Raw genomic sequence first — 16,106 nt, forward strand, 5'->3', positions numbered from 1 at the left:
TTATTTTAACGGAAAGGGATCTATGTCTGCTGTCCCTCCCCATTCGTCCCCATCTGACCCCTCATCGTCCTTTCTTGGGGTCGGCGATCGCTTCTTCGCAATCCTTTGCGGGGTGGGGGTTCGTCCATTGGGAGTGTGTCCTCTCTGTTGTGGTTGGTCATCACGTTTGGGAGTGTGTGGAGGTTTGGGGGTGGGAGATTTGGGTTGTGGAGTGGGGCTGTGTTCCTTTTCCAACACTTGTAGCCAGCATCGCTTGATTTTCCACCACCTGAAAAAAGAAATACAGTGTCACCCTTTTAAGACTAGAGGTATTGCACATTATTTATACTGACCTGGGACCACAGAACAATGTACAGCAACTGTTACAGTAGTTGGGATTAAACTACCAGGGATTTGAAAATGCTTACAGCAACCTTTCATGGATTTGAATCTAGAGCCTGGATTTAAAAAGACATACAAATGCACAGTATTCAATCAAATCTAAACATTCTTGTATAGAATATCTACAATGTGTTATCACCTAAAGGTGTAGACAAAGATACATTCAAAACATGCAGACAACAGAAGTTTCTGCATCTACTAGCATCCATCCGTGCAATAGATGTTGGTAGAACTAGAAGTCATACAAAGATGTCCTAACTTAATTCACAGTAGGCTTAAGTTGATGATGAATGCGGGATGTATTTACATGATGCATTTTTAACAGGCATTTTTAGTCAATTAGAGGGACTTGAATACAAATTAATCCTAAAACTGAAATGTGTGACCATGAAGGCATTGAAAAAGAAATAGTAAAATTTCCTGGTTGAGCTCAAAGCTTTTACATTGTGGGAGAGAGGGAAAATCTTACACAAATACACCGTGACCTAAAAGTGCCAAGTCAGCACTTCATAGAATTTACTAAAACTGTCACAGCTGCCCCAAACTTTTTCCCTGTGCAAAAGCAATTATTTAAACAAACAGAACCATATGTTACCTACAGAGAAACAATGTGGGGAAAGGTAGAGGAATAGGGAAAAGGTGGCTGGGCTCTGTTACGTGTATACGCTTTGGGGCTGTGGCCCTGAATGTGTGGAGAACTTCCCTTTTGTCACTTCCTCCTCCTTTACCAACAAACTTATCTCTATGCACATATGTTTAGTGGAGGAAAAAATATGATCTATCACCTTTCTATTTGTTCTGTTCAACTCACATCTGTTGCCTGACTCTGTGTGAAGTGATGGGGAGACTTCCTGATTGGTCGAGCGAGATGGGGGACAAGTGCGACCTGCCGCTAGTTTGGAAAAACAAGCTCTCGCCACTTGCCAGAGCCGACGCGACACAATAAAAGCCACGTAAAAGATAGAAAACAGCAGATGGGGTGCGAGATTGACTATCAGCTTGTATATACAGGACGAGAGGCCAATGCTATTGCCATTTCTGTACGGCCTGGAAACAGAACATCGAGAGCAGACCCCAGCCGATGGCTCTGTACTCCGCACACCTGTCGTATACAGTCAGATCACACAAAAAAGGTGTCTGCATACTCCATATGCTGCCCAAAACCACATACCAGCCATGCGGCTGTTAGCCAAACGTTAATTTCCATCAACTGACAATGTCAGGGATACATTTCAAGGCTACAGCAAGAGTGAAATCACATCAGATTCTGCTGTGTCCTTCTACTTAAGATACAACACATTCAATAGGAACTTGGCCGTAGAAACAATGCAAAATCATCCTTTTCCATGTTAGTTCCAGATTTCATATCACAATCATAAAAGAAATTTTGAGATTTTTCAAAACTGAATCAGATGTCCATACATGCACATTGTAGCCATGTATGATGTAGGCTCAAGACGCCTCGTCCCTATACAACATGGAGGGTGGTGAGAACTAGTGAGAAAAGTTAGTTCTTGAGTGCTTGTCTCCTCAACAGTACTGCTATCGGGGCTAAATGGGACCTACATCTATGGCATAAATTAAAATTTTGCTAATATGTCTGCTAGAATAAGAACTGCATAAAGGGTCAAAACAAGATGATATTCAATGAAGAACACAGAGTGACTTAATTGGCAGGACATCGATTCAACATGATGTGTATTCTAAGTAATGAGAGATATCTTTAAATGGAGGAGAATTTTACAAACCTAAGTAAAAGTACTAAGCTCAGGTTCTGAAACAGACGTCGACATCAACATTGTAAAGACTGACAGGCTTTTGTGAACTTGGGCAGGTGGCATTGGGGGTAGGGCTAGGGCTGCTGACTAATACAAATAGAATCTAAAAGGTTCTAGGTTCGAATCCATTAAGCAGACCCAAATGTTGTGCCTCTGGGAAAACGGATATGATTTTAAAACCTAATTTCCTCCTTCCACTCAGGTGAAAACGAGTACCCCTAGCTGTGAATAGGGACATCCCCTTGAATGGGACGTAAAGCTGGAGGATGCTTCTTTGAGGAGAGCCACACATTGAGCACACTAAATAAGCCCCTATACTATTGATAAGAGTAATGGCCTTTCCTGGTGTGAGTGGATCAAACCTTACAGTTCAGTCTGGTCTGTTATATGCATCAAGTCAGTCTACCAGTATGCAAAACGAACAAATACCTGTAAGCCTGATAGATGCCCCATTTGTTCAAGGTGGCTCGTGAGGTGAAGTTATCCTCAGGACTGCGTATGAAGAACGGTAACCTGGGATCAGGAGGTGGAGGTGGTTCAGAAGGCACTGCAGGTTCCCGGTTCTTCAGGTTGATGACATCAGCACGCAGCCTGATGAGCTCCTCTCGCAGAGCCTGAACCTCTTCAATTCTCTGTAAAATACAGGAGGGATGATGTTGTCATTACAATTTCTGTATAATACTGGAAGACAATAAAAGAACATTTGGGCTCTTCTACACTTAGTGATGGAGGCTCTTAAGAGGGGTGCTGTACAACACTGGAAAAAGTGGAAGATAATAAAAAGAATATTGGGCTCTTCTGCACTTATAGTGATAGAGGATCTTGGAAGGGGCACTATAGACCAGGAATCTAAGTGCAAAGTATCTAACTAAAGGAACAGCCAAAAGGTTGTCATATAGACCAAGCAGTCACTGCATGACAGTCACTGTACATGTATATTGAGATGAGCAAGCTTAGCTTGGACTTGGAGCATTTTGTTGATGCAGAAATTAAACTTTTTTTTTTCAATCAAATCTGGAACACATTGTGGCACATTGCAATCTCCACTTTATACTTGTCTGAAACCCTGAATGGCCCAGTCCCAGGGACAAATTCTTCCCATGTCACTGCAAAATGACATATTACTATTAATATCTTGGAATTCCATCTATAGTATGCATAATACATACATGTAATGTCATGTATCGTCCACCGCTTATTAACCTCACAATGAGGTTTTCACACACTAAGTGGCTGTTTTCCCTTCAAGTGGTAATAATTCCAAATCACAATGCTCATCACTATAACAATTTTTTTTTTTATCACAAACTAGAACATTAGATCAATGTACTATTATGTAGCAAACTCAAGAACATGCTGATGGCAGTGCACATAACCCATATTACAAATGAGGTTATTGTAGTTTACTATGATTATACCAGAAGGGATCTAAACAAACTAGACCTCTTTTCTAGGTTTACTAATAATGTGGCTGGCTTACTTTTGCCTGATATTGTTGTTATTTACTAATTTTGCAATAACACACTGTAGTTTTTGCATATCTAATATGTACTGTCTTTATTGTCTAACTAATAGTCAAAGACCGAAGAATTGTCTATCATAGAGAACAGTATTGTGTGACAACTGTAATAATATTATTAAATACATGGAGTTGCAATGCTTTGAGGCATTAATGTGTAGCGACAGAAGAATATACTACAGAACAGTAAGCTGCTAAAACCAAACTGAGTGGTTTACTTAATGTGTTTCAAGTGTCAAATTTGGGGAACATCGTGACTTTAGGCATTCGGCATGTCTCTTTTTGTATGATTAAAGTCATTGTTTGTGCATATACAAGCTATTAAGCGATAGCCTTAACAAAACATGGTAAAAATAAGCCCCGAAAAAGTAGTACACATATACGGAATGTATTACAATTGAGGGCTATCAGCAAGTAAAACCATGACCTGCACAGTAGACTCTGAGGTAGAGATACATGTACATTGTACATGTACATTGTATAATTGTTACCCTAAAGTATTAACTTTCATGTTTGCACTACATTGTATCTAAAGTATATAATGTACAAAATGAATTACCTTTCTGTATGTGTTAAGTAACGTTGCTTCACTTTTACTCAACAAGACAATGACCGTTTTCAATTTTGTGTCAAGTCAGCTATTTTTGTACTACACTTTGTCTGCTGCTCATGTACATGTAAGTTTGGCTAATCAATGCCCCATTAGTGTCTTGCCTATAAAGGTTTTTGTGCCAACGTTCGGCCTAACGTACAGCCACATGTAATCCACAACACGAGACACTTAGCGCTTACCAGGCGTATCCTGTAATCTCGGGGTAAACAAGCTTAGTCGGGTTTACAAGACAAAAATGCTTTTAGAGCATTCATTGACTCAGAGGTCTTTTTTACGTGCTGTTCTTTGATTCCTATCAATTGCAATCTATATATCATCAATTCTATTTAATTTGAATTTCACAATAATAATAATACTGGTTTATTGCATAATACAAGTCAAGAAATGGCAGCCGCGGCTGAATTGATTCCGGACTTTACAACGTTTTAAAAGTATAACATTTCAAGGGCACTCCATCGTAATAAATTTACATAACAATTATTGCGGTTAAAAATCGTTAAAATTGGCAAGGAATCTTTAAAATCTATCCTAATATAATATAATATATCAACATTGAAATCACAATAAAACTTAGTTTAATACATGATGGCTGTTTAAAAAGTCTCGATTTTGGCACAGAAATCTGTGTGTATACAGTATGTTATTATGACTTTTAATTAGCTCAATTGAAAATTAGTCTTTGTGCACTGTATATGTTGACTTGAAGGGCAAGTATAAGTTGGTTCTATATTTATTCAAAAAGGTCATACCCATACTGAAATCTAGTGTGCACCTGTGATATGCATGATTGTCATAGATTTACATCTATAACTGCAAACAAACCTTGGGTTGACTACATGACTGTATATATAAAATACCTCTTGGTGGTTTGAGTTTCTATGCCATGGTGTCAAAAGTCAAATTAATACAACCAAACATGTGTGTTATCCAGCTCAAATAGCTGTGTAATATACCCCCAACAGCCATATAAGATGTGCAAAATCAACACGAAACTGGCAAACAGAGGCTAGAATTCCTGCCAACATTTCGCATCGTCCCTCAACTTGTGATAGCGAGAACAAAACCAACATGCGAATCACTCCAGGTGTGATTATCTGGGGTTTATTCATCGCCAATGGCGTGAGATAACCCTGGCCGAGATAGGCCGCACGGAGAGGGGAACGTGCCACGAGTAGGGGCGCCCGCGGGATAAACAGCTCTATTCGCCTTCTCTGTTCAAACACAAACTGGCAAAACACGGAGGATCGTGGGGGAAACACTTAAGACATATCGCACCTGCATCACCAAAGAGCTGTCTATTAACATACATGGGCTATAGACGTTGTGTGTAATACAGAATGATATGGAAGTTCACATTATTCTTGACAGGGCTTTCTAGTACAGTGTGACAGTGGTAAAGTTGATCAAATCATACATGATATACATGTATGCATGGCAACAGTATTAGGTTACATTTAATGACATCAGAAAATATTCCTGATCAAATATAAATCACATATACAAAAAATGACCTTAAGTACGCAGAAGCACTACATATTAGAATTATAGCAAAATCTGTCTTATATGATATCACAATCTCTATCTTTTCCTCAACTTACATTATGTTACCTGCAGTGTAGAGATTTACAAAGCGATAATAGACAGGTATGACAGTGTACAATCCAAATCATTGTACATTTATGAAGGCATGCGGACACTATGATTGCTAACCACAAGTCACACATACACATGTACATTGCAAGTCCTTTGTGAAAACAAAATTGTTTACACGTCAGACATTGATACGATCAACTGCCATTAATCCAGTTCCTTTGCCTTTCATTAATTTTGTTCATCGATGCAGAGGCTAAAAAGTTTGCAAGGACTCGGTCACTTATCATGAAAATGTCAAAACATCTTGGATGCCAGCCAATCTTTGAACCACAAAGAATATTGACAGATTTTCAGACTCAGCAGGCTTATTTGTTCACCTGTTGGCTGAACTTTGAAATGTCAGCACTGGCAAATAATCCTACATTGTGTGGAGAACGCAGGAGTATTTACCCAGGATTATGAAGTTGGGGCATTATCTGTTATTGGGAAGTCGGGAGAAGTTTGATGTGACGTACAAAGTGCCCCCTAATGTGCCTCAAGAGCACAGTTTTGTTCCCAAACCGATTTGTCATATGCAGTCTTCAACGGCGTGATAGAAAATAATTTCACGCTAAATGCGATAATTTGATAATTACATTCAAGCACAAATGCCAAAATCAAATAGCAACCTAAGTTGACAAATATTCAGTAATGCTTATCTCCCAAATTCAATATTGTCACAGAAATGAACTTTTGTCTACTGCGTACAAAACAAGAGAGTAAACATGCAAATCGAACATGATGGAATTTGCAGTGTTCTGGAAATTCACTATCAGTAAGTACTAATCATGTCATTACATAGAAACTGTGAGATAAATGCAAGTTAGACTTAGTACTGCGTTAACAAAAATACATTAGGCAAAGTAGAATCTTAGTTTGCATCATTTTTTTTCCAGAGAGGGCGAATAAATAAGTCTACTAGTACAAGCAAAGTCTACTAGCATATAAGTTATAACCTCCTTGGTACAAGCATAGACAGCAAACAAAATGTATGTCGTATAATGTTTGAGTACATTGTCAAAGGTTTTCAAGTACAAAGGTTTTTTTTCACATCATGTACATCATGTTAAGTAACCGCAACAAACTAAATAACCAATGATATAGGTTGTTGTGTTAACTAAGTTCAAGTTCAACATCATGGTAAAAAATTATACTTTTGACACCCTTGCAATCAAGGCTTAAGAACATTGACATCTGTGTAACAGACTTTTACAAAGAGGACAGTTAGGACAGAAAAAAATATCCTTGCAATACAACTATTTCCAGTAGTACGAACAATCTGAAGGTCGTGTAAATTAAAACACTTCTACTTACAGATTTGGCCTCAGATGAAACTCTGGTACTCATGACAGTCTTACTGGTTTGTAGCATCTGCTCCAAGTTCTTTACTTGTGCAAGTCCCTGATAAAAAGACAAAGACACAACATTGTTATTGGATTAAAGGTACATAATTATATTACTAAGTCCCAACAAAAAGATGCATCATGATATAGCAGGATGTATTCTACCATCCCTATTTGCATAACATTGGCTTGCCTTAATGTATTCATAACTCTCAGACTGACAAAAACAGTACAGCAAATCAAATTATTATAAATCTTGAATGTTTGCTGCGGTTTTATATTTGCTGTGACCTGACTCCACTGCAAATTAACGACACTGCAAAATATGCTTTTTCAATGAATCACCACGAAACTACAGAATAGTTTCAACTTCGAACTTGACTCACTGCGAAAACAAATTGAGTCCCACGAAAAAAGACGAACATAGAGTAATGCAGAGAGTGATATCTTCCATAATCTTAACCCCTTATAGAAGTTAAAATTATTCCCTAATGTTGCTGACAGGTACATGACATTTAAATATTATGTACATGTATCTGACGGTGTATTCTTTTGTTATCAATTGTTCTTCCTACCTGAGTTAGCTGTGACTGGACTGCGTTTAACTTGGCCTCGTCTCCACCCTTGGACACGTTGAGATCCTCCAGGATCCTAGTGATGTCTTCACGCACGTTCTGTATGTCACGGATCCTTTACAAAAAACAATTATTAATTTTATTTCATTAAAATAATAAATTTTTATCAAAATATTGTAGAGACAGGTGAGCTTCTTGATGTGTGATAAGAATTAATATGTACATTTTATGCCATCCATATCGAATGTCTCTAACCAGAGCTTTTATTGAACATATTAAAAATAAAGTTGTCACAAGTAAAAAATAAGATTGGATGGGTGGCATAACTAATTAAGCATGGTAAACCACAATGTGTATTGCTACTAGATGAAAAACATTACAATGAAGAAAAAAGTTAGTACTGATAAATATTTCAATAGCGAGAGCTGATGTACTGATATTTGTAATAGCTGCGACAAGATATCTAAACATTAAGACATACCTGGCCTGCATCTCAGTGTCTAGTCTGGTCTCTACTTCAGACTTCATCACTCTCTGCTGTTCCTTGATGTAGGATACCTGCATTTGTATAAAGTGTAAATTGTTACATCCAAATCATCCTGAAATATTAAAATATGTTACAGAGGATTTATCGATTTGGTAAGAAACTTAACAGTTGAAGTTGTGAGATATGCCAACAAATATGAATTATTGTATCCGTGTTGACTTGCTGATGAATTTCATATTCAGTTATAATGGATGCATACTGGCATACAGTACTCCTGGCACATTTCACATTGAAATGTGTTTTTATTTTTGGTGGGTATGACATTTAAATGATATTGTGTAAACAAAATACAACACGGTGTATTCTGCATCATCCTCTTTCCCAGCCCTTCCATGGGTCGGGCTGGTACCTCTGGCAATACAGAATGCACTGTGTTGTATTTTACATGTACCGCCTAGGTAATTGAGAATATAGTGGAATTACCTCCGTCGGCAGTTTCTCCAACATCTCCTGTATGTCCTTCATCTGTTGTTGTGTTAGGGCCTGCCACTGAGTCAGTGAGTCCATGTTCTTACGCAGATTGTCTGTCTGCAGGGATTGGATCTGAAGTGACAAGAACAGATTCATCATCCGGGGTTAAAGAAAGTTTTCAAAATTCAGATGACCTTCCAGGAGTGTCATTTGAACATGACTTTTTGAGAATAACACAATCACCTATGTGTATACATGTACCATATGAACAATTGTTTTATTGGGTAAACTGAAATTGAACATTCTTCTCCTAAAGGATAGGCACATGCACGATATTCTATCACAGTACATATACATGTAGCGCTCTCCCCGAATTATTCCATGTAGTACGACCAACTTCATAAAATTATATAATGAAGACTCTAGACTAACTTTAAGTTAATTTGGACAGTATGGTCTTGATTCTGGCATTACCTCAGCTTCCTTCATTGTTGCAAGCACAGGGAAAGAAAATGTACAATGAGGGAATGACATTGCGAGATTATCACAAAATCCTACATAAAAAGGAAGCATAAGGAAAATCATGGCGGTATCAATAACCTAGAATAATTATAGTATCACATTATCAATATGATCAGCAACGTATGAAGACATAATCTTTGTCCTTTTTGCCAAATGCAAAGGTACAGGACACATCATGTATACATGTATCTAGGCTGGTACATAAAAAATAATACAACAAAATTGACAACTAGAATGAAAGTAGCAGCACCTTTTCCCTTGCCTCCATTTGTTGTTTCTTGGCATTTTCCAATGCCTTATCGCAGCATGTGTACAACAGTACATTTGTAAACTAACCACATATTATGTAAAACTTTAAAAGTAAAGCTATATTGTATCAAATTATATACGACACTAATATAAAATTCATCATAGAAAATAGAATTTGTAGCTTATTTATTTCATGCATTGCAGATATATGACTTTGTCATGATAATTACATACCAATCAATATTACATAATATACTCTCATCTCCCAAATAAACATACCCCCCGGAATAAACATACCCCCCGGACAAATTTTCAAAATCTAATAAACGTACCCCCCGGAATAAACATATCCCCTGGAGAATTAACCAAATGTACAGATAAACTGTGTCCGAGGGAAAGAAGATGATAAGGTAGCTGTAGGCTCTCTTTATTCATTTATGCCTGTCTGAGGACCATACCAGTTAAGCGTATAAATATTGAACAGAGTAACTGCACACATCTTGTTCATCTTCTTGCTTGCCACTTCAAAAAATATATAGTAGTAATGTTGAAAAATTGGGCATAGGTTTTCCGCTATGAACCCTAACCGGGGGCCAACAGTGCTTTCAAATTCAACAAGTGAAAATATACATGATACATGCATTTTCTACTTGGAACTTGAAGCAAGTGATCAAGGAAAATTGTTGTATATACTGACATAAAATCAAAACACGACAAGTAGTCGCCAAACTGCTCAGTTCACTTGGATGGGCAACACTTTCAAAGTCTACTCTTTGTTTTTAAACAAATGTATCAACATTAAGAACATGAACAGAAGATTTCAATATCCTGAATATATGGTCATCACAGGAAAGTTATTACTTATTTGTAAAAGCCATAGAGAAAAGGAAGAACTATGACATGTATATGATGTAACTTTTTATCTTTCCCTACTTTCCTTTTATCTTATATGCATTGCATATAGAAATATAGATTTGTAAACATTACGATTTGTAAACATTACATGCCACAAATTATTGTGTTGTGTCAAGGACATTATCATATTATATCAAGGACAATATTATATAATGTTCTGGTTTTTGTTGTTGCAATCCAAATGATTTAAAATGCACAAATCACCCTTGTATGTAGCAAAAACATTTAAATTTTGAGAAACTAAATTGTCAACAAATTTGTGAGAAACCTCAGGCCTTTTCCAATGTTGCCACAAAGCACAAGGTTCTCATGTTACACATGAAAAGTTGAGCTAGACACAGCGGCGCCGCAGACAGAAAGGGGCAGGGCTAACACTGACTAGTAACAGAAAGTTTCACCCATATTCCTAGAAAGCTCTGGTATTCTTTCTGTAGAGGGGTGATCTTTTCGAAAGCATTTTTAAGTGATAATAACGGTGACTAGATTGCAATTTAATTTTACATATAGACTTTGATATTAAGATTCTCTTTGTAAAAATGCAAAACACATTTCTGACCAAGGGAAAGGAGTTTTATTTGTACATAAAAAGAGTTGTTTCCCCTTCTTCGAAGTGAGCTCTTCCATGACAAAACGTTCCCACGGCCAGAGTCACTGACGTCCAATGCGTTACTCACTTTACTAATACTGTGGCGATTCTCCAAGCGCTAAATTTCCATGTTTGTGGTAGGATTGAAAATTGATATATATTGAAAGTAACTACACAGTTTTTTTTATGCTAAGACACTGTTTTTTTGTGGTGTTGTTTTTATATTTTCATTTTTGGAAGGACTGTATCTCACGTGAGTAGTTGAAACACTGTGGGCCACTGGCATGTATATTTTTTTCTGATCAGCGTGCTTTAGTTTACGATGTAAACAGAGACTGTCAAAGTTGTTTATACAAAAAGAATTGCATTTCAAAACGTCAGTGTGGCGTCTTATTTTCTCCCAATAACAACGTTGACTTTGTAGTGTCATAGAGATCTACCGATACGTTACGAGTTACTCCGGGATTTCACAAAGGGCGGGTCATAGCGGCAGGGAAATCAACGCCGCTTGGCCGAAAAATAGCGAATTGTGAGCAAAAATGCCGGGGAAATATGGGCAGGAAAACCCAAACTTTCTATTTCAATGGGATCCCTGGTTAGCAAAACTCTGATTTTCAAAAAAATAATAAACGTACTGTCCAAAATAAGAACGTACTGGGTGGATTTTGAGGCTGAAAAAAATAAACGTACCGGTACGTTTATTTGGGAGATGAGAGTACACATGTCTAAGATACAAAACAACATCATGCCCCTCATCAACTGTCATACACTTTGGCTGACATTGTTCACTAAGACTGTAAAATAATATCTATATCAAGTACAATGTACCATAAACAGAAGAGTGCTTTCTTTTCACAACTGGAAAGATGCGATTCTACATGTACATGTACATGTAGGTACGAAGGTCTGATTCAGAAGTGATGTGAATATCTCACCTCCCCTAACTTGGCTTCAAAGGCTTCCTCTTGGTGTGATACTCGTGCGTTAAGGCCCATGATCCGAGCATCCAAGTCTGCCAGGCCCCTGGTGTTGGACTGTCTGCTTTCATCCATGATGTTCCTCATGTCTTGTAGTGTCTGTAAGTGGAGGACATTATTTAGATGGAATGTATCATATTGGAGAGAGATATTTTGAGAAACAGTAGCACGGTGACTGTAGCTTCTGTTGCTTCAAAAGTCCGAAAGCAGAATAGTACAGTCATGCTGGTTTTGGATGGGCAGAGAGAGCGAGAGAGAGAGCGTGAAGTACAAAGTTTAGTTTACATTCCACAAAATAGCATGAAAACTTTCAACTTCTACTGCAGAACGGTGTGGTACGTCCCACAGAACTTTAAACGTTGATTCCAGTACGAAAAATAAAGTTACAATATCTACAGAGACACATTCATAGCCTGAGTGCCAGCCTTTTTAGTTTTTAGCTTTCGTACGCTACCCAAGCTCCGCTGCCAGCCAGCTTAAAAGGCTGGCACTCAGGCTAACACATTCAATCAATGGTAACAAACACATTCGATATATTTGAAGTTTCACTATCATTGATTTGACAGTATTCAGTATGATGGATCATATTCTTCTTTCCGCAAAGATAATGCAATCTGTAAAGTGTATAAACATTGATGTGCATGTAGTTCAAACTTGCAAAATTGCATGCAACAGTGTGTGCAGGACAATAGACAAAGGGATTAGGAATGGTGCAAATTCAATCAATGAGCAGAAGATACATGTACATATGTACATTGCAGATGTACAATGTTCAATGTATCTTGTGTGATATCATGTGCCTGACACAGTGAAATAGTGCAAGAAAAGTCAACTTTTCAAATTTTTCCACTGAACCTCTGGTTCCTCTGAATGAACCACAGTTTCCTCTGTATCTACATTGTGTATTTCAGGTTCCTCTAGTGTGTCTATCTCTGGTTCCTCAGTGTCTTGTCCGGATTCCATGGCCTGCATATCACCAGTGTTAGGATATGGCTGGTAACAGATGTGAGTTACTTTATATTGTGGCAATTCAACTTTTTAAGTGTCATAAAATATAAAACTACATTACATTCTCAGCATTTGCAATTAAAATTGCATAGCTGATACAAATAACCAAAGATTCCGTGCAGGAAAACAACAGAAAAATGAAACTACAACTTCACATCCCACAAGCTCTGAGCTATTACTTAATGTAGAAATGTTTGTGGTGGTTTTATGTTCACGTTTTTTTGCGGTTAACCCTAAACCACGAACTTAAAACCACTGTGAAAAGCTGTTCAATTGTGTGACTGTAGCGCTACTATTGTTTCAAACGCAAACTCAAAACCACCACGAATACTCCAATTTCTCCCTACCAAGAAATTTAATCCCCGCGAACATTTCTGCATTTACAGTAACTCAGTCTGCTCATCTGGCATGCATCATATTAACTTTTTGTTCACCCTTTAGTTTCTTCATGCTTTGAATGAAGTACGCATTTTATACATATCTTTTTAACAATTCCATCAAACAATACCTGTGACCTAACATATTACTCAAAGACACGGTCGTTATATACTGAGCCAATATAGATTTTATGACAATATTTCCTCTCCCTACCTTGGCATGTACATCTGCCATCTGTGTCCTGACTCCGCCCACAGCCTGCTGTAGGGTGGAGACAGCCACGCCCAGTTTCTCCTGGAGGTCATCGACCCTGTTACTCAATGCCTGGTCCTGGCTTTGTCTAGGGGGAAAATATTCAAGTATGTACTTGCTTGACAAAATGTAACATGACAATGTTTTGATTTTTTAATACGCCCAGTTAACAGCTGTTTACTTCAACAAGAAAGTAAGAGTTCTTGACATGTAAGTCTGCATTGGCTAAACTTTATTGTTAACTTATGATATTCACTGTTAATGTCACAAAACATCTGATGGTTTATATATCAGTATACATGTTACTTTTCATGCTGAATGGTAGAGTCACATCTTGTCTTATACATGCTGTGATATATGCTATTGTTGTAAAAATGATGGCTAAATTCTAATGCGCTGAATAGACTGTCAATTTTTTCTATCCTAAGGTTGTATTCAGTTATCTTCCAAACATGGAAGTGATGATGTAACAAAACAAGCCCTTGAAATTAAGCAACATTTTGTGTCACTGGGATGTTAATAAATAATGAATTATCAACTCAAATGCAAGATGAAGACAGAGGCCTCACGCCACCTGCTGAGGCTAATCAGTATTGCAGGTGCAGCAGCAAATAAAATGTGTGGCTTAGGTGCGCCACCTATCAGTTGTTATGATTACTGCAGTTGTCCAAACCATACTGAAAGATCAGGACATGACAGACCAACAGCTTCTGTCTGGTAAGTTTGTGTTATCATTCTTGTATATCAAAAACTACACTCCCTTTATACATTAAGTAATAGGTCACTTCTCCTAACCTAAGGCGGTTTAAGTCATGAACCATTTTATCCTTCCCTAGGACCTCATACAGTTTACAAATGTACTATTTAGAGGGGGGGGCGAAAGCAATGCAGGGCAAATGCAAATGCTGGCAGTATTGAGAAATTTGCTAGACAATGGCAACATTTTTTTTCAAAAAGGCAGTGTGAACTGTTATTTTTCTAGATGAAGGTCTAACACATTGAAGTGTACGTCATACATGTACTTAGACTAGTGTTACTAATGACATGAACTTTGAACAACAGGCAACATGTCTCAAAGTTCAAACGTTTTTGATGACACAAGTTTTCTCTTCATCTCGTTGCTTTCTCACCTCGTCTGTATCTCAGCTTTCAGGACCTTCTCTAGCTGTCTCTTGGCTTCCACGGCTTGCTTCTCCAGCACTGACACTGACTCACTCAGTGTCTGGAAGTTCTCTGCAGTTTTGGACTTATGCACCTGTAATATATAGACCCACAGAAAATGTTATCCACAGTTTAAGTTTTTTTTGTTCATAGATTTATCAAGATTTGCCATATTTGTGCAGGGATTGACATGTACATGTAACAGGTGACTATCACCATGATTACAAGATGTCAACCTGGAGACCAAACTGTAAGGTTTGAACCACTCACACCAAGAAGGATCACTCTATCTTAATATGTGTGCTGGGTTTTTTAACCTGATTGAGCTGTGGCTTTCCTAAAACACAGGACCTCCAGCAGTACATCCCATCCGAGATGACCCTAACTGTACCAATTTACACCTCCAGTGTCCAGTGAGAAAATTAAGGTGTAAAGTGCCTTTCTTAAGAGCACAACATTGGGGCCTTTAGTTTCTTAAGACAACAACCCTAACTACAGGACAGCTGCTTTCTTAAATCTTTTAAACTTCACATTACTGTCAGTATCTCTACAGTACATTCAATCCGAATTGCATTAGATACTTTATTTTCCTGGAAGCTGACAACCTGAATGGCTGCATTTATCAGTGACTAGGTGGAAATACCTTGACAATATCCCTGAGGGCCAGAAACTCCTGTTCGTTCATTTGCTGCAGTGCACTCCAACGTTTTTCATTGTCCTCCCTGATGGTGCGTTCGTGTCCTATCCTTGCAGCTTCCTCACCTCTGAGGACCTGTTACAAGGTCAAACAAGGTCACCTACATGCTACAAACATGTCAACACAGTCTATCTTATTCAGTTAGAACATTCAGCACAGAAGATATTTCTACTTTGTGATGTTGTCAGAAAGTTGAGCACAATTATGAAAAGGGATGGCATTCAATGTCTATTACTTCCATATAAATGCATCACAATAGGGCTCACTTCAGAGTATAGATCCTTGACTAATAAGAAAAAATACAGGAGCTAAGAAAGACTGATTGCAGCTGCAGGATGTTCAGACCACTGAAGCAGCAGAACACAGTGGACGACTACTACTACTGGTTCCTTGACCCCTTCAGAAAGAAATCATGCATGTATACTAATTGGAACCAAGGAATTGGGTACTTTTACTATTACTTCCACATAAACACATCACAATAGGACAACCTTCAAAAGTGGTAGATCATGGACCCCTTCAGAAAGAATCATGTAAACCATTGGAACCAAGGAATGATTGC

At 37.9% G+C, this 16,106-nt stretch overlaps 2 protein-coding genes across 2 annotated transcripts in view; one reads left to right on the forward strand and one right to left on the reverse strand.

Moving 5' to 3' along the window:
• The window catches only part of LOC136440659 (coiled-coil domain-containing protein 154-like), a 26,864-nt gene continuing 10,758 nt past the window's right edge, over positions 1 to 16,106 (reverse strand). The window contains exons 8-17 of the mRNA XM_066436754.1: positions 15,491 to 15,619; positions 14,817 to 14,941; positions 13,648 to 13,774; positions 12,007 to 12,147; positions 8,812 to 8,931; positions 8,323 to 8,399; positions 7,842 to 7,956; positions 7,238 to 7,324; positions 2,589 to 2,791; positions 1 to 268 (exon numbers count right to left, since the gene is read on the reverse strand). Coding sequence (XP_066292851.1) covers positions 1 to 268; positions 2,589 to 2,791; positions 7,238 to 7,324; positions 7,842 to 7,956; positions 8,323 to 8,399; positions 8,812 to 8,931; positions 12,007 to 12,147; positions 13,648 to 13,774; positions 14,817 to 14,941; positions 15,491 to 15,619 — 1,392 coding nt within the window. The remainder of the gene's footprint in view (positions 269 to 2,588; positions 2,792 to 7,237; positions 7,325 to 7,841; positions 7,957 to 8,322; positions 8,400 to 8,811; positions 8,932 to 12,006; positions 12,148 to 13,647; positions 13,775 to 14,816; positions 14,942 to 15,490; positions 15,620 to 16,106) is intronic.
• The window catches only part of LOC136439622 (spermine oxidase-like), a 16,287-nt gene continuing 14,525 nt past the window's right edge, over positions 14,345 to 16,106 (forward strand). Inside the window, exon 1 of the mRNA XM_066435075.1 lies at positions 14,345 to 14,403. The gene's annotated coding sequence lies outside the window, so the exon portion shown is untranslated. The remainder of the gene's footprint in view (positions 14,404 to 16,106) is intronic.

The sequence above is a fragment of the Branchiostoma lanceolatum genome, chromosome 8, assembly GCF_035083965.1.
Source record: "Branchiostoma lanceolatum isolate klBraLanc5 chromosome 8, klBraLanc5.hap2, whole genome shotgun sequence".
NCBI classification, from domain to species: domain Eukaryota; kingdom Metazoa; phylum Chordata; class Leptocardii; order Amphioxiformes; family Branchiostomatidae; genus Branchiostoma; species Branchiostoma lanceolatum.